The 24,218-nt window shown below is 44.2% G+C and overlaps 3 protein-coding genes across 3 annotated transcripts in view; 2 read left to right on the top strand and 1 right to left on the bottom strand.

The window, feature by feature from the left end:
- Positions 1-712: 712 nt before the first annotated feature.
- LOC134446202 (betaine--homocysteine S-methyltransferase 1-like) lies at positions 713-10,371 on the top strand. The gene is made up of 8 exons (XM_063195515.1): positions 713-928; positions 1,136-1,268; positions 2,269-2,375; positions 2,677-2,868; positions 3,056-3,203; positions 3,742-3,924; positions 4,452-4,680; positions 9,053-10,371. Exons 1-8 carry the CDS (start codon positions 908-910, stop codon positions 9,132-9,134), a joined length of 1,095 nt encoding a protein of 364 aa, XP_063051585.1. The 5' UTR covers positions 713-907; the 3' UTR covers positions 9,135-10,371.
- A 3,101-nt stretch (positions 10,372-13,472) lies between these two features.
- On the top strand, positions 13,473-18,909 carry LOC134445448 (betaine--homocysteine S-methyltransferase 1-like). Its single transcript, XM_063194525.1, has 8 exons — positions 13,473-13,723; positions 13,912-14,044; positions 15,058-15,164; positions 15,454-15,645; positions 16,199-16,346; positions 16,885-17,067; positions 17,393-17,621; positions 18,599-18,909. The coding sequence occupies exons 1-8, from the start codon at positions 13,703-13,705 to the stop codon at positions 18,678-18,680; spliced, it is 1,095 nt and encodes a 364-aa protein (XP_063050595.1). The 5' UTR covers positions 13,473-13,702; the 3' UTR covers positions 18,681-18,909.
- Positions 18,910-21,272: 2,363 nt separating this feature from the next.
- Positions 21,273-24,218, bottom strand: part of hpdb (4-hydroxyphenylpyruvate dioxygenase b) — a 12,776-nt gene continuing 9,830 nt past the window's right edge. Inside the window, exons 12-14 of the mRNA XM_063194524.1 lie at positions 23,407-23,529; positions 22,462-22,578; positions 21,273-21,945 (exon numbers count right to left, since the gene is read on the bottom strand). Of these exons, the coding sequence (XP_063050594.1) occupies positions 21,835-21,945; positions 22,462-22,578; positions 23,407-23,529 (351 nt within the window). The 3' untranslated portion in view covers positions 21,273-21,834. The remainder of the gene's footprint in view (positions 21,946-22,461; positions 22,579-23,406; positions 23,530-24,218) is intronic.

Here is a 24,218-nt window from a genome sequence, read left to right as displayed (position 1 = left end):
TGTTGAGAGAAGAACAAATTGTATTGTTTGTGTTTTGTGTTTTGATGTTTAGATATGCAAATGAGGGCATACATTATCAATTATGCGCTAATTTGCATACACACCAAATCACCTTCCTGTGCAATTTATATACAGTAAATTGCACAGGGCATGTATCCAGGACAAAACTCCCTCTTGACCAGGTTACTCAGAAGGTTTTCACCAACCCAACACCCAAATATACATATTTCACCCACGGAAAAGTTATTTTCAGCCTGAGTTCACTATATTAAGGTGATTTGGTGTGTATGCAAATTAGCGGATAATTGATTATGTATGCCCTTATTTGCATATCTAAACATCAAAATACAAAAAAAACACACGATACATTTTTTTCTTCTCTCATCATCAGTAATCAACTGAGAAAGTTTCATGGTGATATCTATTCTTTTAATTGTTTTGTCTATTCAACTAGTCTTACCTTAACAATATATTTACCGGTATGCTAATTATGCAAATTGCATTGTTGGGCAACCAAGCTAAATTCATTAGGCCTATTGTATTTTCTGCAATAAAACTTTAGGGTACTCAACATTTCTGGTTACACTATTGGGCCTATGGAGATCACGACTAGACCACAGAGACGTAGAATCTATGACTAGACTACTATCACGTGTGCCATACGCAAGTAGTCACCACCCCCTTGACCTTGAATCCCCTCCCTCACCAACTGACAGATGGCCGCGAAATCTATTTAGCAGCAACAGACTTCAAGTGTTAGTACATTGTAGCAGTCCGCTGAAGGTTAGGAACTGGACACATTTCAGCTAGAAATTAACCAAGCGTAGAGACAAGTCTAGCCTACTGGACCACGCTGATCACTCATAGCACAGCGAAAGCATCAAAACAAATAGGCGCAGTTTTGGAAATGGCATCTGCTAAGAGAAAGGTAGGCTGCGGTGCTGCTGCAACAGCCTACTACATCCACGAACATAGATTCGCTCTGTTTAGCTATGCGTTATATTTTGTTGCGCTTTTCTTTTCTGTCCTATTGCATCTGTCTTGCCGATAATAGCCACTGGCATTCAGTAAACATCCGGACCGATAGCTAAGCTATGTTCTCACTCATCTTGTTTATTACACATGGTAAATCAAGGGAATCCTGGAGCGATTGGATGCGGGCGAGGTGGTCGTTGGTGACGGCGGCTATATCCTTCAGCTTGAGCGGAGAGGCTACGTGAAGGGAGGACCCTGGACCCCGGAGGTAGTGGTGGAACACCCTGAGGCTGGTGCGTGAAGTCGAGGGCCAGGCGCAGAGGTGTCAAAAGTAAAAGTAGGCTACTTCTGTGGTGTAATAACAACACTAGCACATGGCATTACATAGCTGTTACACCATTTACACCATTGTACCTAATGAGATAGACTGTGTTGTTACTGAAATACACTGAAAACCTAACAAGGACCCACCATGAACTTGATCCAACCGGTGCAGAGTTAGCTGACCACAAGACAAGTAGGCCCTACACAGATATACGATAAGTTAGCCTACTTGTTTTTGAAGGAAACTTTTTTTTTAAAGTTTTGCTTTTACTTTTGACACCTCTAACCACGCGTAACCTGTAGGCCTATGGGTAGCCTAGTACGATGTGAAAACAAACGGGTTTTCCCACTGATGCTAGATTCATTTTGGAAAATATATCATGATTCATAATGGAAAATGTAAACTAAGATAATAAACTAAAATAATGATAAGTAGGCTATAAAGTGAAAATAGGCTAGCCTATTGTTTTTTAGTCGATTTATTTATTATTTATTTATCTAAACTATTTTATTGTAGGCCGAGGTCTACATTATTATTTTGCCTCAAACAGGACTGATCTGAATGATAATATTCATCAATGGTCATCAATGATATTCATGAATGATCACATAGCAGTATTGCAGGTGATTGACCAAACTTGATAAGTTGCCTAACTATTTGATGACGTGAAAATTTGCGTACCCCCACTTTACAAATCCCCACTACACCACTGTGTGTGTGTGTGTGTGTGCGTGTGTTTGTCCACCCACACATGTTTGTCTTGTCTGCAGGGGGCACCAAACACACACACACACACACACACACACACACACACACACACACACACACACACACACACACACACACACACACACACACACACACACACACACACACCATGAAGTGCAAATTTCGCACTGGCCAGAGGGCCAAGCTGTCATTACTGATGGCTCTTGCTTGTGTTGTGTTTGTGTTTGTGTGTACTGCAGTAAGGCAACTCCACAGGGAGTTCCTGAGGGCAGGAGCTGACGTCATGCAGACCCTCACCTTCTACGCTTCAGCTCTAGACTTCGACACCGATGTTCCCAACATCACAGTGAGTGCAAAATTGCAAAAACAAGTAGAAAGAAGAAGAAAACCCCCAAGTATAGCAGACTATTCTACACTGGTGCCTACACGGAAACATTACTTTTGTCTAGCTTTTTTATTATTGTTTTTTTCCCCTTTAATTCCTCCTTAAATTTGCACACACATTTTAACTTTTGACAAATAAAGTACAAATAAATAGAAATAAAGTGAAGTAAGACTATGAACAATTATATCACAACTATGAAATTATTAAAATCTGTGGAGTGTACATTCATACTTCCTTTCTTGTATATCGACTTCCCTGACAGTGTCAGCAAATCAACGAGATGGCGTGTGACATGGCGCGCGAGGTGGCCAATGAGAGCGGGGCGTTGGTGTCGGCGGGCGTGTCCCAGACGCCGGTCTACAAGGGCAGCAGCAGCGAGGCCGAGGTCAAGGCCATCATCAAGAAGCAGCTGGACGTCTTCCTCAAGAAGGACATCGACTTCCTCATGGCAGAGGTACCGGAGATTGGATTTTTTTAGAGTGAGGAGTCATTTATTTCATGGCAGGATAGGATGACGTTTCGACAGTTGAAATAGCGTGTGTTATTTGCTGCAGCTAGCTAAAACAGTTTAAAGATGATGCTGTGCGTGTGCTTCCAGTGATGTGTGTGTGTGCGTGTGCGTGCCTGTGTGTGTGCTACAGTACTTTGCCAATGTGGAGGAGGCGGTGTGGGCTGTGGAGGTGCTGGTGACGAGTGGTAAGCCGGTGGCGGCCACCCTCTGCATGTCACCCGCGGGGGACAAGAAGAAAGTCAGTCCCGCAGAGTGTGCCGTCCGCCTGGCCAAGGCAGGTAAGGTCACCCACGTGTGTGTGTGAGAGAGAGAGAGAGAGAGAGAGAGAGAGAGAGAGAGAGAGAGAGAGAGAGACTTTTGTGTAGAATGCTTGCAGTCTGGATAAAGTACAATTTCTTGCCTAGTCCGTGCCTGTGTGTGGAAGTGTGTGCAGGTTCTTCTGGTGTGTGTATGTGTGTGTGTGTGTGTGCATGCGGATGTGTATGTGTGTTTTATGTGTCTTTTTTTCAGACAGATTTTTTTAATGAGTAACAACTAAATGGATTGAAACATCCACAGTGAAAAAAGCAACCTTTGATTTCTCTGTCAGCAAGTGGGGCATACTAAGAAGTTGGTTCAGTATTCAACCCGGTTAAGTTAACCTTGTGGTAGAGGTAAATCATCTAATAGAAGAGCCACATTGTCCACGTTGTCTTGACCAAATGATGCCTGCAGGTGTAGCAGGTTTACCACTTAACGTAGGTTAACTAAGTCTGGTTTATCACTGAACCATATTCTTGGTATACCCCCCTGTGTGTGTGTGTGCTTGTTCTCCAGGTGCTAAGATCGTGGGGGTGAACTGCCACGTGGACCCTACTCAGTGCATCCAGACGGTGCAGCAGATGAAGTCAGGTCTGGACGCCGCAGGCCTCAAGGCCCACCTCATGATCCAGCCCCTCTGCTTCCACTGCCCCGACTGCACCTGCGAGGGCTACCTCAGCCTGCCCGAGGCTCCATTCGGTAGGATGGCTATTATTAGTTTGTTAATCAGCCAATCAGATAGCTTATTTTTATTTGGGGCCATTATTGGATTGCATTTGGCAGACACTTTTTAACCAAAGCGACTTTCAATCGAGGACATAAATATAGCCAGCATCACTAGCCGATACAAAGTGCACTAAATCATAATAGTGCAGTGCACATAATAATAATAATAATAATAATAATAATAATAATAATAATAATAATAATGATAATTATAATAGTTTCACTTTATCTCACGTTTCAAAACGCCCAAGGTCACTTAACATTGCACCATGTAGGCCTACAATTGAAACATAAATGTTGCCATTTCATGCAGCGTACCAGAGTTGGCCTCAGGCTTTTTTTTGTTTGTTTACTTCTCCAATTCCCAGGCAGGACATTTTAAGCTACATTTATGAAAATCCTATGAATATACCTACAAATAAGTATCCAGGCCTAAAGTGTGAAAGTGTGTGTAAGGTTTACACCCACTGAATCCTTGTTCTGATATTAATCTCCCTCAGCGTTAGAGTCTCGGGCCCTGAACCGCTGGGACGTGCACAAGTACGCGCGGGAGGCCTACAACGCCGGCATCCGCTACATCGGGGGCTGCTGCGGGTTCGAGCCGTACCACATCCGGGCCATCGCAGAGGAGCTTTCCCCAGAGAGGGGCTTCCTCCCCCCGGCCTCCCAGAAGCACGGAGCCTGGGGCAGTGCCCTGGACGTCAGTCCAAGACCCTACCTCCGAGCCAGGTTGGTGCATTACCAGCAGAAATTATTACATTTAATTATTATTTTTAAACCACTATTTTCTAGATAAATAAACATTTCAACATTAAAGTTGGTTATTAAATAATTTATCATACACATATACCCATGGAGACTGACCAGTAGTACTGATTTATATTTTTTAACGAAAAACAAATGAATATAAAATATGTTTTTTTGAAAGGTGGCGATATATTGAATGGACAGTAACAATATTCATTCAATATTCAATATTCATAATGAATACTTGGCTGCATGGGCTAGCTATCCATGTTGGCAGGATCCGGTCACTAAACAGTGATTCGGTTCCACCCAATACGGCTACGAAAAGTTCGAAAGGAAAAATACCCCTGGAGTCTGCGAGAGTGGGGGCGGAAGATGACTCATCGGCTGACCACATGGTAATAAACCTTGCAACGGAAACGACAACGAGTCAAATGTTTAGCACGGCAGGTGATGGAACAGCAGCTTTGGCGGGACACAAGTTACAAAGCTGCATCTGTGGCTGGAAAAAGATAACATCCGAGAAGGGTCTCAAGATCCATCAGGGCAGGAAGAAATGCTTGAGAGAGCTTGGCGAGGGGCCTCGCATTGACCACTACTTTCTCAGAGGTAGGGCAAATCAGTCGATTGAAGCCCAGCGGCAGGACACTCACCACAGACCACAGGGTATCAGAACCCCAGACGAAGCTCAACCAGGCATGTATCCACCCACAGAGATGAGCCCGGAGCCCACCCAGCCACAGACCGCAGTAGAGAGGAAGATGGAGGGACGAAAGCCTCAAATCTTGTGGCCTAAATCTTGCCAGAAAAAGGAGTGGGAAACCATCAACACTGACATAGTCCATCTCCTGGAGGGGCTGAAAGGAGGTGTAGAGAGAAAGCTGGACAAGATTGGAGAAATCATCTACAGCTATGGAGCAGAGAGATTTGGGGTGAAAAGCGAGCGCTGCAAGGGACCGAAGGAACAATCTCATCACAAGTCCAGAAGACAAAGAGAGATTGAAAGGCTTGTGAAGGAAAGAAGGGGCCTGAGAAAGCAGTGGAAGAGGGCCACAGAAGTGGAGAGAAAAGGACTTGAGGCACTGCAAGGTGACATCAAGCAGCGTCTGGCAACGCTGAGGAGAGCTGAATGCTTGAGAAAGCAACATAAGAAGAAGGAGAGAACGAGGAGTGCCTTCTACAGAGATCCCTACAAGTTTGTGAAAACCCTCTTCGTCCAGGAGAAATCGGGGACCCTCAGAGCACCCATTAGTGAACTAGAGGAGCACCTGAGAAAGACCTACTCCGACAACCAGAGACATATGCCAGCCAGCATTCCGGGTGACATGCCACCAATACAACCAGCTGAACACCAGATGGAAACAAGGCCCCCTACATGGAGCGAAATTGAGAGGACAGTACAGCGGGCAAGAGCAGCATCAGCCCCTGGCCCCAATGGCGTTCCATATAGGCTCTATAAGAACACGCCAGGAGTCTTGAGGTACCTCTGGAAGCTAATGAAAGTGGCATGGGAAAAAGGGATCATACCAAAGGCATGGCGAAGGGCGGGAGGGATCCTGATTCCCAAAGAGAAGAACTCTTCGAACATAGATCAATTCCGTCAGATCAGTCTCCTGAACGTGGAAGGAAAAATGTTCTTCAGTGTTGTGGCTCAGAGACTCTCAGCTTTCCTGCAAAAGAACAACTTTGTAGACACCTCAGTGCAGAAAGCAGGAGTAGGAGGATTCTCAGGCTGCCTGGAACACACAAATGTCATCTGGCACCAGATACAGATGGCAAGGAAGGAGAAGAAAGACCTGCACGTGGTGTTCCTAGATCTTGCCAATGCCTTCGGATCTGTGCCACATGAGATGTTGTGGACAGCGTTCAACTTCTTCCAAGTCCCAGAGACCATCACAGGGCTGGTCAAGGCGTACTTCCAGGACCTGCAGTTCTGTGTCACAGCCCAGGCTAGTACAACTGCCTGGCAGCACCTCGAGGTTGGCATTATGGCGGGCTGCACCATTTCTCCACTGGCGTTTACCATGGCTATGGAGCTCATCATACGAGCATCGAGATGGGTGGTTGGAGGGGAACGGTTGAAGAATGGGCTGCGTCTTCCTCCAATCAGGGCTTATATGGATGACATGACGACAATAACAACAACACCTGCATGCACCAAGCGCCTACTGGACAAACTCCAGGGAAACATCCAAAGGGCACGGATGGCGATCAAACCTAGCAAATCCCGCAGCTTATCCATTGTCAAGGGCCAGCTTACAAATGAGAGGTTCCACGTCAACAACGAGCCAATACCAACAGTTCTGGAGAAGCCTATCAAAAGTCTTGGCCGCTGGTACAGCGCAGAGCTCAAAGACTCGAAGCAGGTGGAGCAACTCAAGCAGGATACCATCAATGGCCTCAAGCAGATAAACAACACTGCTCTCCCTGGAAAGCTGAAATTGTGGTGCTTTCAGTTTGGATTGCTGCCCCGCCTCATGTGGCCAATTTCCATCTACGAGGTCACTCTATCCCATGCCAACCGACTGGAGAGGCTGGTGAGTGCACAGGTGAGGAGGTGGCTTGGACTGCCCAAATGCCTTAGCAGCATAGGCCTGTATGGCAATGGAGCCCTCTCCCTTCCAGTGTCAAGCCTTGTGGAAGAGTACAAGTGTGCCAAAGCAAGGCTGGAAATGACCCTCACTGATTCCCGGGATCCATTCGTCAGAGGTGCAGCGCCAACTCTAGCTACTGGAAGAAAATGGAAACCATCGGCAGCAGTAGCAGCAGCAAAGGCCACTCTCAGGCACTGGGATGTAGTAGGGCATGTCCAGCATGGCAGGAGTGGTCTTGGCATGCAAGCAACAACACCCACATGGCAAAGGGCCAAGCCAAATGAACAACGGCACATGGTGGTGGAAGAGGTGCGCCAGCAGGAGGAAGCAGCTAGGTGCGCCAAGGCAGTCTCCCAGGCACAGCAAGGCCGCTGGATGAGGTGGGAGAGTGTTGAGAGAAGGAAAATAACATGGAGCGAGCTGTGGAGCATGGAGGCCAACAGGCTTAGTTTCATCCTCAGGGCCACGTATGACGTGCTGCCCTCTCCAACCAACCTACACCTGTGGTATGGAGAGGAACCAGCCTGTCCCCTGTGTGCAGTTCCTGCAAGCCTAAAGCACATCTTGGTGGGTTGTAAGACCAGCCTGACCCAAGGAAGGTACACCTGGCGCCACAACCAGGTGCTGAAGTGTTTGGCTGCTAAACTTGAGGAGAAAAGACAAACCACCAATGCCATGCCTCCAACTTCCCAACCAGCTGCCCCATGGAAGACACCTTTTGTCCGGGAAGGGGAGAAAAGGGGAGCCAAGCCAGCTCCTTTGGAGGTGGGCCCACTGACCATGGCCCGGGACTGGGAAATGCGGGTGAACCTCAATCAGAGGCTCCGCTTTCCACCTGAAATCACAGTAACAAACTTGCGCCCTGACCTGGTCCTTTGGTCCAATTCCTGCCAGCGTGTCTTCATTGTGGAGCTTACCGTCCCGTGGGAGGATTCAATTGGGGAGGCGTATGAAAGGAAGAGGCTGCGGTATGCCGACCTTGCAGCGGAAGCAGAGGGGCGGGGCTGGAATGTGAAGGTGTGGCCTGTGGAGGTGGGCTGCAGGGGCTTTGTGGCCAGAAGCACCACAGGGCTTCTTAAGGAGGTCGGTGTCAGAGGGCAGGCCCAACGGAGGGCCATTAAAGAGCTGTCTGCAGCGGCTGAGGAGAGCAGTCACTGGCTGTGGCTGAAGCGTAGGGACACAACATGGGCTGCCAGGTGACCATGTGATGCCACCGTACAGCACACACCCAGGTCTGATCAGCCTGTGGTGGGCCAACCTGTATGAGAGTGTTTTGTGTGAAATGGCCGAAACACCCAATGATGCAGGATACACAACTGACGATGTGCTGCGATGGTGGCATCACATGGCCATCACTAAACCCCACTCCACCATCACCTGTTATGAACATGAAGGGACTTTAACACCTAGTCCTATAATGAAGTCATAATGAATACTTGGCTTTTGATCGTTATCAAAAGCCAAGTATTCATTATGACTGGGAAAACTGCACTTTTCATACATGAAAAGATGGGTCTTTGCCATGTCCGCCATTTTGAATATCCAGATATAGATATTATTAGTTGTTAAACTTACTGTACTTCGGTCATGCTTGTAAATATTAGTTAATTACTCATGGAATATTCATGGAAACATCAAATTTGGCAATAGGCAGCACAGTTTCCATGTGCAGCATAGTTGCAATACCTATTCTGGCCACCATCCTACGCAGTGCACCTTTTAAGTATCATTTGTGGTCATGTGTTCTGTTCTCTCCTCAGGGCATGCCGCTCCCACTGGGAGAACCTCAAGCCAGCCTCAGGCAGACCCCTCTGCTCCTCACTGGCTATTCCTGACGTCTGACCCCCTCTCTCTATCACACACACACACACACACACACACACACACACACACACACACACACACACACACACACACACACACACACACACACACTCCATTACTACATTACAGGGCTACCAAAGCAATGCTTTTGCCTTTTATCAACTGTAATTTTATTCACAACACACTCCCATTTACAGTTCCCTGTTTTCCATTTGCATAGCTTTTGTAAACAGAAAATACTAACACACACACACACACACACACACACACACACACACACACACACACACACACACACACACACACACACACACACACACACACAAAAAGGTGCTAGGCACAATCCAATGTGCACTGTAAATTAACTCATGGGAAAAAATTCCTTGTCACATGGGAACTGCTACTGAAAATCAATCCTGCCGTGTAAATGCTCAGCCATAGTTGGTGGGAAAAATAATTATCTCCCTGAAATACCACCTGTGGCTTCGCAGATTTTTGACTGACATGTAACAAATATGTCATCAAAAAACCTGTATACTATACACAGTCAATTTTGCGATGTTAATGCAATACTAATTGAGTGTATTATATTTTATGAAAGAGGGTTAAATTGGACTCATAAGTGTTGAATGAGAGTTGCTTCATTGAAGGGTTAAAATGTAACACTTTTCGAAAGAGGGTATTTGGTTCTACGGTACTCTCCACAGTGTAATCTAACCGCACAAATACACCTACCGCGACAAGAGCGAGGCGAGCGACGGAAGTAATTGACTTTGTATTGAGTCGCGCGACAAAAGCGATTCTGGAGACTAGAGCGATTCGCACGCAGAGAGCGACAGTTTGCAGTTGAAATCCTTTCAACTTTCCATGACGCGGTTCGGCGACCAGCCGCGACAGCCAATGACTGTATAGAGGTCAGTGACCACAGCCAATGGGAATGTTTGAATGCTTTGCCTGGACATACGCTAGTTGCTTCAATCGCTCGTATCGCTCTTGCTGCACAGAAGCGATTCTCTGTCGCTTCAATCGCGTCACGGCGGGTCTATTTGTCCGGTAATACTGTATAATTTTACATGCTGTACTTGTGTTGCCTTTTGTGTGTGTTTCACAAGTTAAGCTACACCCTCAATCTCTGTCAGTGTTTCTGTTTGGTTCTGACAGGTTGATTTGTATTTTTAGCACTTATTTTATTGCCCTTCATTTTTTTATTAATCGAAAATGTATTATTAATATTATTAAATATGTGCCCCTCATACCAACTGTCTGTGCTCCTTCCTTTAAGTCCAATTTATACCCTCCGTTTGGTCAGTTATGTGTGTATTTCTGTTCATGCAAATAGACATACATACACACACACACACGCCCGCACGCACATACTGTACATTCATAAAATAACACAATAACTGGAGTCATAATTTAAGGCAAGTTGTTTTTGTTTTAATTTCTTTCTTTTCAATTACATGCATTGTAAGCAAAACAATTAACAAGACAGACATTGAGAAGCGATAGTGGTGTATTCATATCTTTAAAGCAAGAGCAGCAATGAGTTTAGTAACGATGTACAGAATGGACAACAGGCCTTACAAATGCACTCACTGGTGGTCAGGCATCTCAAATGCAAATCTGACCCTTTTTAAATCATGTTAATTAATTAATCGAAATTAACACGTTAATGTCCCAGCCCTAATTTAAAATACATTCAAATGCCATGTTAATTGGAAGGCGCCACCCTGTTTGGACACACATGAACACACACGCCACACAAAGTGCTGGCGGGAAGTGCGGAGAAGTGCGGAACATTTCCGCGGCAGAAGTGTTTCAAAATAAGTAAAAGAAGGAGACACACATGAACGAAAACACTGTCAAATAACACACTGTCATACTCCATTGCTTTTCAAAGCAAACTTTATCTTGCACGGTCAATATTGTTTCAATTTCACGTTTCTTCCACTCGCACGCATGGTCTGAAGCGTTCGTAGATTTAGGCACATTTCTACGTTCAAGTACATAGGCCTGTTCATAAATCCCACACTTTGCTCAGGAATGATTGCATGCACGCTTCATGTACAGGATCTGTGCCTAAGAACGCTTGATAAATGAGGGCCCAGGTTGGCCATCACTAGTTGGTAAACACGGCTCTACTGGCTACTCAGATCAGTTACTTGTGTTGGAAGGAGTTTTAACTTTTACTTTTGACACCTCTATTTCTTCTCTCTCTCTATCTCTATCCTTCTATCCCTCCATTTGTAACAGTATTCCCATTCTTCTTTCTGTATATCCCTAACAGTTCCTCCACTTCTCTTTCTTTCTGTTAGAGCCATATTGTAGTAAATTGGATTCATATTTTTGAATTTAAATGAGATATTATTTGATATTTTGTAGTCTTAGATTAGCCATAATTTAAATACGCTAATTTAGAACTCTATTGTTAACGGTGAGTTTTGATTGGTTAGCAGGATTCCATGGGATGCGTTCATAATAGGATGAGAGACATGCCACTCAGTTGATGTCTGCACAGCAGGGAAGGCACATAGCTTATTGACCATGCATGTCCTTCTCCACTGTACCCATGGCCTCTGCAGCTGACAGCGTATAATGGGCCTTCCAAGAATGCTGTTGCCATTCTTATCCACCGGAGGGAGCCACTAACAGCTACATCTGAATGCACAGTCCATCAAACTTTCGAAGTGATGAGCAGCAATGGTATTTGTTGTTTGCAACTTCTTTTTAGTCCTATTACCAGAGAGAGAATCTCTGATATTACCATCAAATGCCATGGGATTCCAAAAGTTGTACATAAACCATCCTGCTATTTTAAAAATCCCACCCTACTATGGCCTCTAGTCTGGCCTTTCTCACCAGGGGCTCTACAGCCATCCAGGGGGCATCTGAAAGGCCCTTTGGAGGCGTTTAGAGTAAGACAGCTGAGAGGGGGGCACTCAGTCACAAATGAGGTTGCTGGAGAGGCCCATTCAAAATGACAATAATAATCATCCAGCTAATAATCATACAGCACAATCAATAATAGTTTACAGATGTGTATTATAATGAGGCTGTACTGTTTTAATAATCTGCAATGTCATGTTGGATGGGGTCGTTGGTATGCTTGAGGTTAGGGGGGCATAGGCATACTTATGATGAGGTTAAGGAGACATAGGCATACTTATGATGAGGTTAGGGGGTGTTGGCATGATTATGACAAGGTTATGGGGGCGTTGGCATACATTTGATGAGGTTAGGGGGCCATTGGCGTAGGCCTATTTATGGTTAGGTCAAGGGGGACAAGAAAGAAGAGAAGAACTATTGCTGTTGAAAATCGGTTATGTCAATTTTTACAACAGTGGCATTTTCTCGGGTGCTGATGAATTATTGTTTGATGAATTACGTTTGATTAATTAAGTTTGACGCAGCTCACAGTGACCATATTGGCTAGAGTGCCATGATATCAGCACCATGGACAGACCTTGGCACGCCAGGCCATAGGGGAGATGAAAGTGTCGCTAACGGAAACATTAAGCACCACGAGCATGGACAGCTCCCCACAATGGTGACACCAAACTTTCGGAATGACGGGATGTCGCAGTGGCGTCATATCTGAAAGGCGGTATCATATGTTGGAATGACGATTGTTGTCCCCCCATTTTTACAAGATGCCAGTGCTCCCTCAATCAGGTTAGTGGTGGGTCGCTGTTTGTCAATCACAGTAAGAGGTTAGTGGTGGGTAGCTGTTTGTCAATCACAGTAGGCTAAGGAGAGCCGCACAGTGCAGCTGGATGCAATTCATGAAAATCCGTATTGACAAAGCCGTAATAAATTTAATTCAATTCAGTTTATTTTCCGGACTCTTGGTCCACAGTCACGTAATACAGAAGGACACATAAAACACACATCACAGACCAGTACAATATGGCAGGAACCCCACACACAACAAACAATAAGAAAAACAAGAACAAAAAAGTAGGCCTAGGCCTACAATATAAAATAATTAAAATCTATGGGCATACAGACATTGCATCCCAATCTTGAAGTCTTCTGTGATGATCTTAAGGTTTCACATTTAGATTTAAGTCAGCAACACAGACAATATAGGCTACCTCCACAGACCTAAATAAACTTTATTCTAACTTGGTCCAGGAAGGCAGATGCTGAGGCACTCAAGGTTGCAATTTTTTTTTACTTTTTTATTTGACTACAATGACCAAGTCTGAGAGCCCCTACACTGATGAGCACCAAGGGGAAAAGGTGAGGACCCAGAGCAGCACTCCAATTACCCGTTTGTGTTTGAAACTTTATTCTAAGTCAGAGGTCCAAGGATTCCGATGTAATAAAATGCCCTATCAGTAGTCACCGCCCCCATGACCCCTCACCAACTGACAGATGGCCGCGAAACTATTAAATAACAAGGAACAGACTTCTTCAAGCGTTGGTACGTTGTAGCAACCCGCTGAAGGTTAGGAACCGGACACATTGTAGCTAGAAATTAACCAAGCGTTCAGGCAACAGCGCAGAGAGAGTTCGTCTGCTGTACCACGCTAACCACTCATAGCCCAGCGAAAGCATCAAAACAAATCGGGGCAGTCTTGGAAATGGCATCTGCAAAGAGAAAGGTAGGTTGCTGCTGCAATACTAACATCCACAAACATAGCTTCGGTCTGTTTAGCTATGGGTTATTTTGTTGCGCTTTTCTTTTCAGTCCTTCTGCATCTGTGTAATAGCCACTGGCATTCAGTAAACATCCGTTAGCTAAGATGTGTTCTCACTTATGGTTCTTGTTTCTTACACATGGTAAATCAAGGGAATCCTGGAGCGATTGGATGCGGGCGAGGTGGTCGTTGGTGACGGCGGCTATATCCTTCAGCTTGAACGGAGAGGCTACGTGAAAGGAGGACCCTGGACCCCGGAGGTCGTGGTTGAACACCCCGAGGCAGGTGAGTGAAGTCGCGGGCCAGGTGTAACCTGTACGATATGAAAACAAACGGATTTTCCCACAGAACAGAAGGCTGGATGATTCATTTTGGAAAATGTACTATAGATGATTCATTATCGGAAATGTTTATTTTATTCAAATAACTAAAATAATGATCATTATATAGTGAAAATATTGTTTTGGAGTCGATTTATTGTTTATTTATTATTTATTCATCTAAACTATGTTATTGTATGCCTAGGTATATTATTTTGTATCAATTCCCAGTTGAAAACAGGACTGATCTGAGTGCAATATGAACATATAGCCTATTCAGTGAAAGTAGGCCTACACAGAGGATCATCTACATGTGTAACACAGCAGCCTATTTGATGTCACCCTATACATAAAAGAAACATGGACTTTTACTGTCATTCTTTATTATTAGTGTGGCCTTGTCAGACCACACTGCAGTCTTAAGTGCAACGTTCAAAGGTTGGCCTCAGTAGGTCTGTGTCCAAGTAACTGGTGGGCCAAGACGACGGATGTAGCCTGTTATTCTTTTTCCATTTAGTTTCACTTTGTTTTGCTGGTCCAGCCTTGTAAACTTGCCTACATTGTGAATGAATGACTATATAGGCCTACTGTACAACCACAGTGTTTGGTACCCAGGTTATATACTGTATATAAAATAGTAAGCCATGTCATGTGTAATTTGCACAAATGAGGGGGCAGGGCCAATTGTGTGTGTGTGCGCGTGTGTGTGTGTGTGTGTGTCGTGTGTGTGTGTGTGTGTGTGCGCGTGTGTGTGTGTGTGTGTGTCGTGTGTGTCCATCCACCCATGTTTGTCTTGTCTGCACGGGGCACCAAACACAAACACACACACACGCACACACACAAACACACACACACACACACACACACACACACGCACACACACAAACACACACACACACACACACACACTCACTGGCCAGAGGGCCAAGCTGTCATTAGTGATGGCTCTTGATTGTGTTGTGTTTGTGTGTACTGCAGTAAGGCAACTCCACAGGGAGTTCCTGAGGGCAGGAGCTGACGTCATGCAGACCCTCACCTTCTACGCTTCAGCTCTAGACATCGACACCGATGTTCCCAACATCACAGTGAGTGCAACATTGCAAAAACAAGTAGAAAGAAGAGAAAAAAAAACAAGTATAGCAGACTATTCTACACTGGTGCCTACACGGAAACATTATTTTTGTTTAGCTTTTTTATCATTGTTTTTTTTCCTTTTACACACTTTTTAACTTTTGACAAATAAAGTAGGCTTACAAATAAATACAAATAAAGTTAAGTAAAATTATGAACAATTATATCACACTATTAAATTATTAAAATCTATGGAGTGTGTACATTCATACTTCCTTTCTTGTATATCGATTTCCCTGACAGTGTCAGCAAATCAACGAGATGGCGTGTGACATGGCGCGCGAGGTGGCCAATGAGAGCGGGGCGTTGGTGTCGGCGGGCGTGTCCCAGACGCCGGTCTACAAGGGCAGCAGCAGCGAGGCCGAGGTCAAGGCCATCATCAAGAAGCAGCTGGACGTCTTCCTCAAGAAAGACATCGACTTCCTCATGGCAGAGGTACCGGAGCTTGGATTTTTTTACAGTGAGGAGTCTGCAAATAGCCTTTTTTCGACATCGACTTCCTTATGGCAGAGGTACCTGGACTTGTATTTGTTTTTGTTTTTCATAGTACATAGTAATAATAATAATTATAATAGTTACATTATCTCACGTTTCAAAACGCCCAAGGTCGCTTAACATTGCATCATGTACAATTGCACCATGTACAATTGAACCATAAATGTTGCCATTTCATGCAGCGTACCAGACTTGGCCTTTTTTTTACAGTGAGGAGTCCGCACTTTGTTATTTTATTCCATGACAGGATAGGATGATGTTTTGACAGTTGTAATAACGTGTGTTATTTGCTGATGCTGTATGTGTGTGCTTCCACAGTGATGTGTCTCTGCATGGTTACCAGTGTGTGTCCTCAAAAACGTGTGTTAGTGTGTCTAAACGTGTGTCTAAACGTGTGTGTGTGTGTGTGTGTGTGTGTGTGTGTGTGTGTGTGTGTGTGTGTGTGTGTGTGTGTGTGTGTGTGTGTGTGTGTGCGTCTGTGTGTGTGCTACAGTACTTTGCCAATGTGGAGGAGGCGGTGTGGGCTGTGGAGGTGCTGGTGACGAGTGGTAAGCCGGTGGCGGCCACCCTCTGCATGTCACCCGCGGGGGACAAGAAGAAAGTCAGTCCCGCAGAGTGTGCCGTCCGCCTGGCCAAGGCAGGTAAGGTCGCCACGTGTGTGTATGTGACTTGTGTGTGTGTGAGAGAGAGAGAGAGAGAGAGATAGTGAGAGTGAGTGAGAGAGCGAGAGAGCAAGAGAATACTCACAGAATACTCACAGTCTGGATAAAGTACAATTTTTTGCCTAGTCCGTGCCTGTGTGCGGAAGTGTGTGCAGGTCCTTCTGGTGTGTGTGTGTGTGTGTGTACGTGCATGCGGACGTGTATGTGTGTTTCATGTGTCTTTAGAGAGATTTTTTAATGAGTAACAACTAAATGGATTGAAAAATCCACAGTGAAAAAAGTAACCTTTGATTTCTCTGTCAGCACGAGGGTGTTCAGTATTAAACCCAGTTAAGTTAACCTTGTGGTAGAGGTAAATCATCTAATAGAAGAGCCACATTGTCAACATTGTCTTGACCAAATAATGTGTGCAGGTATATCTATTAGCAGGTTTACCACTTCCTGTAGGTTAACTAAGCCATATCTTAGTATACCTTTCTGGTGTGTGTGTGCATGTGTGCGTGTGTGTGTTCTCCAGGTGCTAAGATCGTGGGGGTGAACTGCCACGTGGACCCTACTCAGTGCATCCAGACGGTGCGGCAGATGAAGTCAGGTCTGGACGCCGCAGGCCTCAAGGCCCACCTCATGATCCAGCCCCTCTGCTTCCACTGCCCTGACTGCACCCATGAAGGGTACCTCAGCCTGCCCGAGGCTCCATTCGGTAGGATGGCTATTATTAGTTAGTTAGTTAGTCAGTCAGGTAGTTTATTTTTATTTGGGGCCATTATTGCATTGCATTTGGCAGACACTTTTTAACCAAAGCAACTTACAAACAAGGACATACCCATAGGCAACATCACTAGCAGATACAACGTGCACTAAATGATAATAGTACACATAGTAGTATTACTAGTAATATAATAATAATAATGGTCTATAGCACTTTAATAAACAGGCAGGACATAATAAACAAAATCTATGAAAATATAAAGTGTGTGTAAGGTTAACACTCACTGAATCCTTGTTCTGATATTAATCTCCCTCAGCGTTGGAGTCTCGGGTCCTGAACCGCTGGGACGTGCACAAATACGCGCGGGAGGCCTACAACGCCGGCATCCGCTACATCGGGGGCTGCTGCGGGTTCGAGCCGTACCACATCCGGGCCATCGCAGAGGAGCTTTCCCCAGAGAGGGGCTTCCTCCCCCCGGCCTCCCAGAAGCACGGAGCCTGGGGCAGCGCCCTGGACGTCAGTCCAAGACCCTACCTCATAGCCAGGTTGGTGCATTATAATATTGCCGTTGTCCAGCAGTACCCTTGTAGCTCCACTTTTCATCTTCTTTAAAAATATATGTATTTTTTAAATAACTATTTTCTAGATAAATAAACCTTTCAACATGAAAGTTGGTTATTAAATAAATCATCACACATATACTTGCCTGGTTAACACCAGACCTAATCACAAGTGAGATTTGTCTTTCAGATCAAAACGATTGTGTAGAACTAAAGGCAGTATGGGAGTTCCCAGGCTACACATATACAGTATACTCATGGAAACTGACCAGTGACACACATACACACACATTCACACGTGCACACACACAAGATTGCCCAGGGGGTTGCCATGTTTTATTTCTTGTTTAAGGCTGTATGTGTGGCTGAGATTAAAATCGTTTCTGGTCATCTCTTCTCAAGGCTGGCCAGCATAAATTTAGAAAATAAACTAAAAAAATATATGTTCTGAATCTTTAAGCATCATTTACTTACTGTACTTCAGTCATACTTGTAAATAATAGTTAACCCATTGACGCCTAAGGCACCTGCAAAAAAGGGGTGCTGAATGCCTGAGACCTTTTTAAGAAAAGCTGCCCTCAGCCTATAAAAACCTAAATATCTCAGCTTCTGAAGCACATAAAAATATGCACAAATTTGCATTTAAACGCTAAGACCCTCGTCTTTCATTAGAATTTGTTCATTCTTCTCAAACAAACAGAGATTTTTAATAAAGTTGTCTCAAATCTCATGAGCCTGAATGTTGCGTAATGCAACTCCAGGCGCCAGGGCCAATGTTGCGCAACGCAACATCAGGCATCAATGGGTTAATTACTCGTGAAATATTCATGGAAACATCAAATTTGGCAATAGGCAGCACAGTTTCCATGTGCAGCATAGTTGCAATACCTATTCTGGCCACCATCCTACACAGTGCACCTTTTAAGTATCATTTGTGGTCATGTGTTCTGTTCTCTCCTCAGGGCATGCCGTTCCCACTGGGAGAACCTCAAGCCAGCCTCAGGCAGACCCCTCTGCTCCTCACTGGCTATTCCTGACGTCTGACCCCCTCTCTCTATCACACACACGCACACATGCACGCACGCACGCACACACACACACACACACAGGTCTTCCATTACAGGGCTAAAGTCTGTCCCTAACAAAGCAATGCTTTTGCCTTTTGTCAACTGTAATTTTATTTCCAACACACTCCCTTTTGCAGGCTCATGTTTTCTCTATGTGTAGCATTCGTGAACAGAATATACTAACACACACACACACAAACACACACACACACACACACACACACACACACACACACACACACACACACACACAAACACACACATAATGGTGCTAGGGACAATCAGATATGCCCTGTTAATTAACTCATGGTGAGAAATCCCTTGTCATATGGGAAGTGCCACTGAAAATCAATCCTGCCGTGTTAATGCTCAGCCATAGTTGGTGGGAAAAATAATTATCTCCCTGAAATGCCACCTGTTGCTTCGCAGATTTTTGACTGATATTCGCCATGTGTTAACAACTATGTCATCAGAAAACCTGTATACACAGTCAATTTTGCGATGTTAATTCAACACTAATTGAGTGTATTATATTTTATGAAAGAAGGTAAAATTGGACTCTTAAGTGTTGAATGAGAGTTACTTCATTGAAGGGTTAAATTTAACACTTTTGGGTATTTGGTCCCATGGTACTCTCCATTGTGTAATCCTAATACTGTATAATTTTACATGCTGTACTTGTGTTGCCTTTTTTCTGTGTTTCACAAGTTAAAGGAACAGACCACTCTTTTTTGATTTTCGCATATTTGCAGTATTTCCAAGCATTATTCATGAATGTGCATATCATTTTTGTCTATGTGTTTGCATTGCCCCGTTTAACAGTATAGCCAAATTAGGCATAGTAATGCAAGTCTATGGTACAAAATAAAACATCATCAAATGTACGTATAAACCATTTTAAAATTAATATAAAATTCACCACAGTGTAAAACGGAAATTTAATTCTGTCCAGTGATGACTTTTGGCTTGATGCTAAAGATACCAGTTACTTCCAGTGATTATGCTAAGCTATGCTAATAATTCTGATCCAATAAATCTAAGTACTGAAAACACTGAGAAGAAAATAATATGCACATTCATGAATAATGCTGGGAAATACTGTAAATATGTGAGAATCAAAAAAGGGTGGTCTGTTCCTTTAAGCTACACCCTCAATCTCTGTCAGTGTTTCTGTTTGGTTCTGACCGGTTGATTTGTATTTTTAGCACTTATTTTATTGCTCTTCATTTTTTTATTAATCGAAAATGTATTATTAGATCGCATTAAAGATGTGCCCGTCATACCAACTGCCTGCTCCTTCCTTTAGTCAAATTCATACCCTCCGTTTGGTCAGTTATGTGTGTATTTTTCTTTCTGCAAATAGACACACACACACACACACGCGCACATGCGCACATACATTCATAAAATAAGACAATAACTGAAGTCGTGATTTATAGCAAGTTTTTTTGTTTTCATTTTTTTTCAATTACATGCATTGTAAGCAAAAACAATTAACAAGACAGACATTGAGAAGTGATAGTGGTGTATTCATATCTTTAAAGCAAGAATAGCAGTTTAGTAACGATGTACTGAATGGACAACAGGCCTTACAAATGCACTCAACTGGCCAGCCATCTCAAATTATCAATGCAAATCCGAGCCTGTGTTTGCCCTTAGCCTAACAAGCCAGGCTAAATGTGAACTAGTCTAGACTGAGGCTCATATCAAATCGCTGAAGACTGTGGGGGAGAAACGGCCAGACTGTTTGTGTTGTGGTTCAAATGGCCACAACACTGCCTTGGGCAATGCTGACCGTGACCAATCACCTGTTTTTCGTTAGCCATACTATAGCCATTCTGCTATCTCCTCCCCATTCTCAAAAGCCCACCCCAAAGACTCAAACGGGGTGAAAAACAGCATGCATTGTGATTGCTGGGTACAGGATGGTGCCTTTTACGTGTCATTGATGTGATCCTACCAGCAGTGGCTCTACCCATTCAGGGGCTCTAGGCAAAAATATAGGCACCGGGCCCCCTTGAATTAACTTTGCTGACTGTTATTCATCTTGACGGCGTAGCTGATGTTAGGGGGGCCCTACAATGCTTACATTTGGTGGGGCCTTGTCTGCTTATTGGTAAAACCAGCTCATTCATCTCCATAGACTTCAAGCATCATGCAAGGGATAAGCAATATCAAAATTATTGAATAACTCTAAATGAATAAAGCACGTGTAGTACATCAAACAGTCGATGCCCTGTTAGTCACAGAAATAAAATACATAAAATCTAAATGTTAATATTCAATTGATGTAATGCCCGGCAGAATATCTGAGAAACATATGTGTACGTAGATTAGAGTTTAACTCCAATTGTAGAAATTGAAATCCCAGCTACAAAACATGAGTGCTTAGGAATATTTTTCAAATACATATGAAATACAAGACATCTAAATAAAATATGTTAATACTACATTTGTGTGCGTCTCTGTCTTTGGCTATATATTGCAAGTGTGTACCTGTAGTTTTGTCGGTATATATTTTTGTATTAATGTGTGTCATTTTTCTTCATGTTTGAGTGTCCGTAGTATACATGTCTTTGTGTTTTGTGTGTGTGTGCATTTGTGTGTTCACAAATATGCTTTTTGTATATGCCGACATGCTTTATCTGTGTTTGTTTATTTGTGATCTGTGTTTCATGTATATGTCATGTCTTAAAACAACCTGTATGTGCATTTGTTAATTTTGTTTATAGAATCTGTGTGTATTTGCAAGTGTGAATACTTTTTTGCGCCTACAGTATTTTTGTGTGTATGCGTGCATGCCTTTAGGCCTTCTTTGTCAGCATGTGTGTGATTGTGTGTCTTCTGTCTTCCTGATGATTATGTTTTTACGTGTACCTGAATTGTGCGTCTTTTTACACGTACACACCCTTGTGCGTTCTTGTAAATGTTTGTGCGTTCATTTCCAAGTTTGCATGAGTACATGCCTTTGTGCGTATCTGGCTCTCTGAGTGTGTGTGTTGCGCTTTCATGTGAACATGCATTTGTGCATATTGTGTGTGTGTGTGTGTGTGTGTTTATATGTTAAGTATAGGCCTTGTGTGAAGTTATTTATGTGTGTGTATATTTTTTCTCTGTGTGTTGTGTTCGTCTCAAAGGGTTTGGTTCTGGCCATTTGGAGTGAGCACTGTCAGGTTGCCTCTGGCATTCTGGTCTGCTTCAATGGCCTCAAAAAGAGACTTGAAGTTTCCGGCCCCAAAGCCCTGAAAGATAATTCCAAAAGACACATTAAAGGTTAACGTTTACACGTTTACACAGAGATATTGTCAGGAGCTGTTAATGATTTAACAATAATATCTGGTTGCCTGTCCTTGTGTGTGTGTGTGTGTGTGTGTGTGTGTGTGTGTGTGTGTGTGTGTGTGTGTGTGTGTGTGTGAGAGAGAGAGAGAGAGAGAGAGAGAGAGAGAGTGTGTGAGAGTGATTGTGCTTGTGTTTATGTGCCCGAGTGTGTGTGTGTGTTTGTGCTCGAGTGTGTGTGTGTTCGTGCCCGAGTGTGTGTGTGTGTGTGTGTGTTCGTGCCCGAGTGTGTGTGTGTGTGTGTGTGTGTGTGTGTTCGTGCCCGAGTGTGTGTGTGTTTGTGCTTGAGTGTGTGTGTGTGTGTGTGTGTGTGTGTGTGTGTGTTCGTGCCCGAGTGTGTGTGTGTGTGTGTTCGTGCCCGAGTGTGTGTGTGTTTGTGTGTGTGTGTGTGTGTGTGTGTTTGTGTGTGTGTGTGTCCTCACCTGGTGGTTGTGTCTCTGGATGACCTCCAGGAAGACGGTTGGTCTGTCCTGTACGGGCTTGGTGAAGATCTGCAGCAGGTAGCCGTTGTCATCATAGTCCACCAAGATCTTCAGCTCCTAACCCCCCAAACACACACACACACACACACACACACACACACACACACACACACACACACACACACACACACACACACACGTGTTGCAAATAAACTTGTAAACCAAAGAGTCAGTCATTGTGACTCAGCACAATCAACTTGCCTGATTGGTCAAAGATATGACAACTAGACCAACTCACAGGTGTAAAAGATAAAAGACAATTGCACATTCGCTCATCTTTGAAAGTGAAATAACACACACACACACACACACACACACACACACACACACACACACACACACACACACACACACACACACACACACACACACACACACACACACGCACACACTCTCTCTCTCTCTCTCTCACACACACACACACACACAGTCATATAGATAAGGAGAGACATGACCATTATGTCGTAATGCATATGCAAACACACACATACACACTATGACAAGGCGCACATTCACTCACACACACAACCACACACACAAACACACACACACACACACAAACACACACACACACACACATCAAGAGATGAAAGACAAACAGCATATCGTGACGGACACACACACGCATTCCCAGGGAGGCCAACAGGGGGTGGGGCTCATTTGTCCCAATCCCAGGTGGTGAGGGGGGGGTCAAAATTGGGTTTCCATTACAGTGTATTGTAATGTATTGGATGGGGGACCCTTTCAGGTGACTGTGTCCTGGGCCCAGCAAAAGCTGTCAGCGGCCCTGCGCGCATGCGCGCACGCACACACACACACACACACACACACACACACACACACACACACACACACACACACACGACACACGGCCGTGACACTGACCTCCAGAATAGCCATGTCCTCTGCAACACGGACTTTGGAGTGCTTGAGTTTCTCCCTCAGCTGCTGGTAGTAGGTCTCCGGGACGCTCATGAACTCCATGCCACGCGCCTTCAGGTTACGGATCTAAAGCACACACAGAGATATAAGGGACATGGACAAGGGAGGCTTTTGAGGTGAAAATCAAACGTCCCACACTTGGAACAACACTCCATAACAGAGCTCTACTACCCCAAGACCATACTGCCGTACAAAGCAAAAAGGCAGTAACTGCATTGCTGTTTAAAAAGAGTTACTATGACTTACATGCCATATATCAAAGCCTAAAGTTAAATAAAATGCTTGATCTTCAAAAAAGGTGGTAATATAAAGTAACAAAACTGGCACATGCCAATAATCTCCCAAAAAACACTTATACTGGATTGCAGTGTCAGTTTCATCAAGTCAACTGACTCAGTTTTTAGCTCTGCGCAGTTATTGCCTTTTTGCTTTGTAGGGCAGCATACCGTACAGGTTGATTACAGTCCCTGGAGCAGTTGGGGGTTAGGTGCCTTGATCAAGGACACTTAAAACATGGAGTGAGGTAGGGAGTGGAAGGGTGGAGATTGAACCTGCAACCCTGTGATCTACAGTCCAACTCCCAAACCATTGCACCATGGCTGCCCAGAAATAAGAGCCTGTTTCCTTGAAAACATTATATTAAATATGTATGCTTTCTGTTTTTGTTGGGTAGAGCTACATCTGCTCATTGATAAACTATACATTACTGTGTGCAGCCGTGGTCTAATGGTTGGGGAGGTGGACTTAAGATCGGA

This window comes from Engraulis encrasicolus, chromosome 3 (genome assembly GCF_034702125.1).
Source record: "Engraulis encrasicolus isolate BLACKSEA-1 chromosome 3, IST_EnEncr_1.0, whole genome shotgun sequence".
Classification (NCBI taxonomy): domain Eukaryota; kingdom Metazoa; phylum Chordata; class Actinopteri; order Clupeiformes; family Engraulidae; genus Engraulis; species Engraulis encrasicolus.
This window is presented reverse-complemented; position numbering and strand designations above follow the sequence as displayed.

Coding starts and splice junctions, on each gene's coding strand:
- LOC134445448 (XM_063194525.1), top strand. CDS start 13,703: ATGGCATCTGCAAAGAGAAAG. Junction 17,068..17,392: donor CCTGCCCGAGGCTCCATTCG/GTAGGATGGCTA, acceptor AATCTCCCTCAG/CGTTGGAGTCTCGGGTCCTG. Junction 17,622..18,598: donor AGACCCTACCTCATAGCCAG/GTTGGTGCATTA, acceptor TTCTCTCCTCAG/GGCATGCCGTTCCCACTGGG.
- LOC134446202 (XM_063195515.1), top strand. CDS start 908: ATGGCATCTGCTAAGAGAAAG. Junction 2,869..3,055: donor TCGACTTCCTCATGGCAGAG/GTACCGGAGATT, acceptor TGTGTGCTACAG/TACTTTGCCAATGTGGAGGA. Junction 4,681..9,052: donor AGACCCTACCTCCGAGCCAG/GTTGGTGCATTA, acceptor TTCTCTCCTCAG/GGCATGCCGCTCCCACTGGG.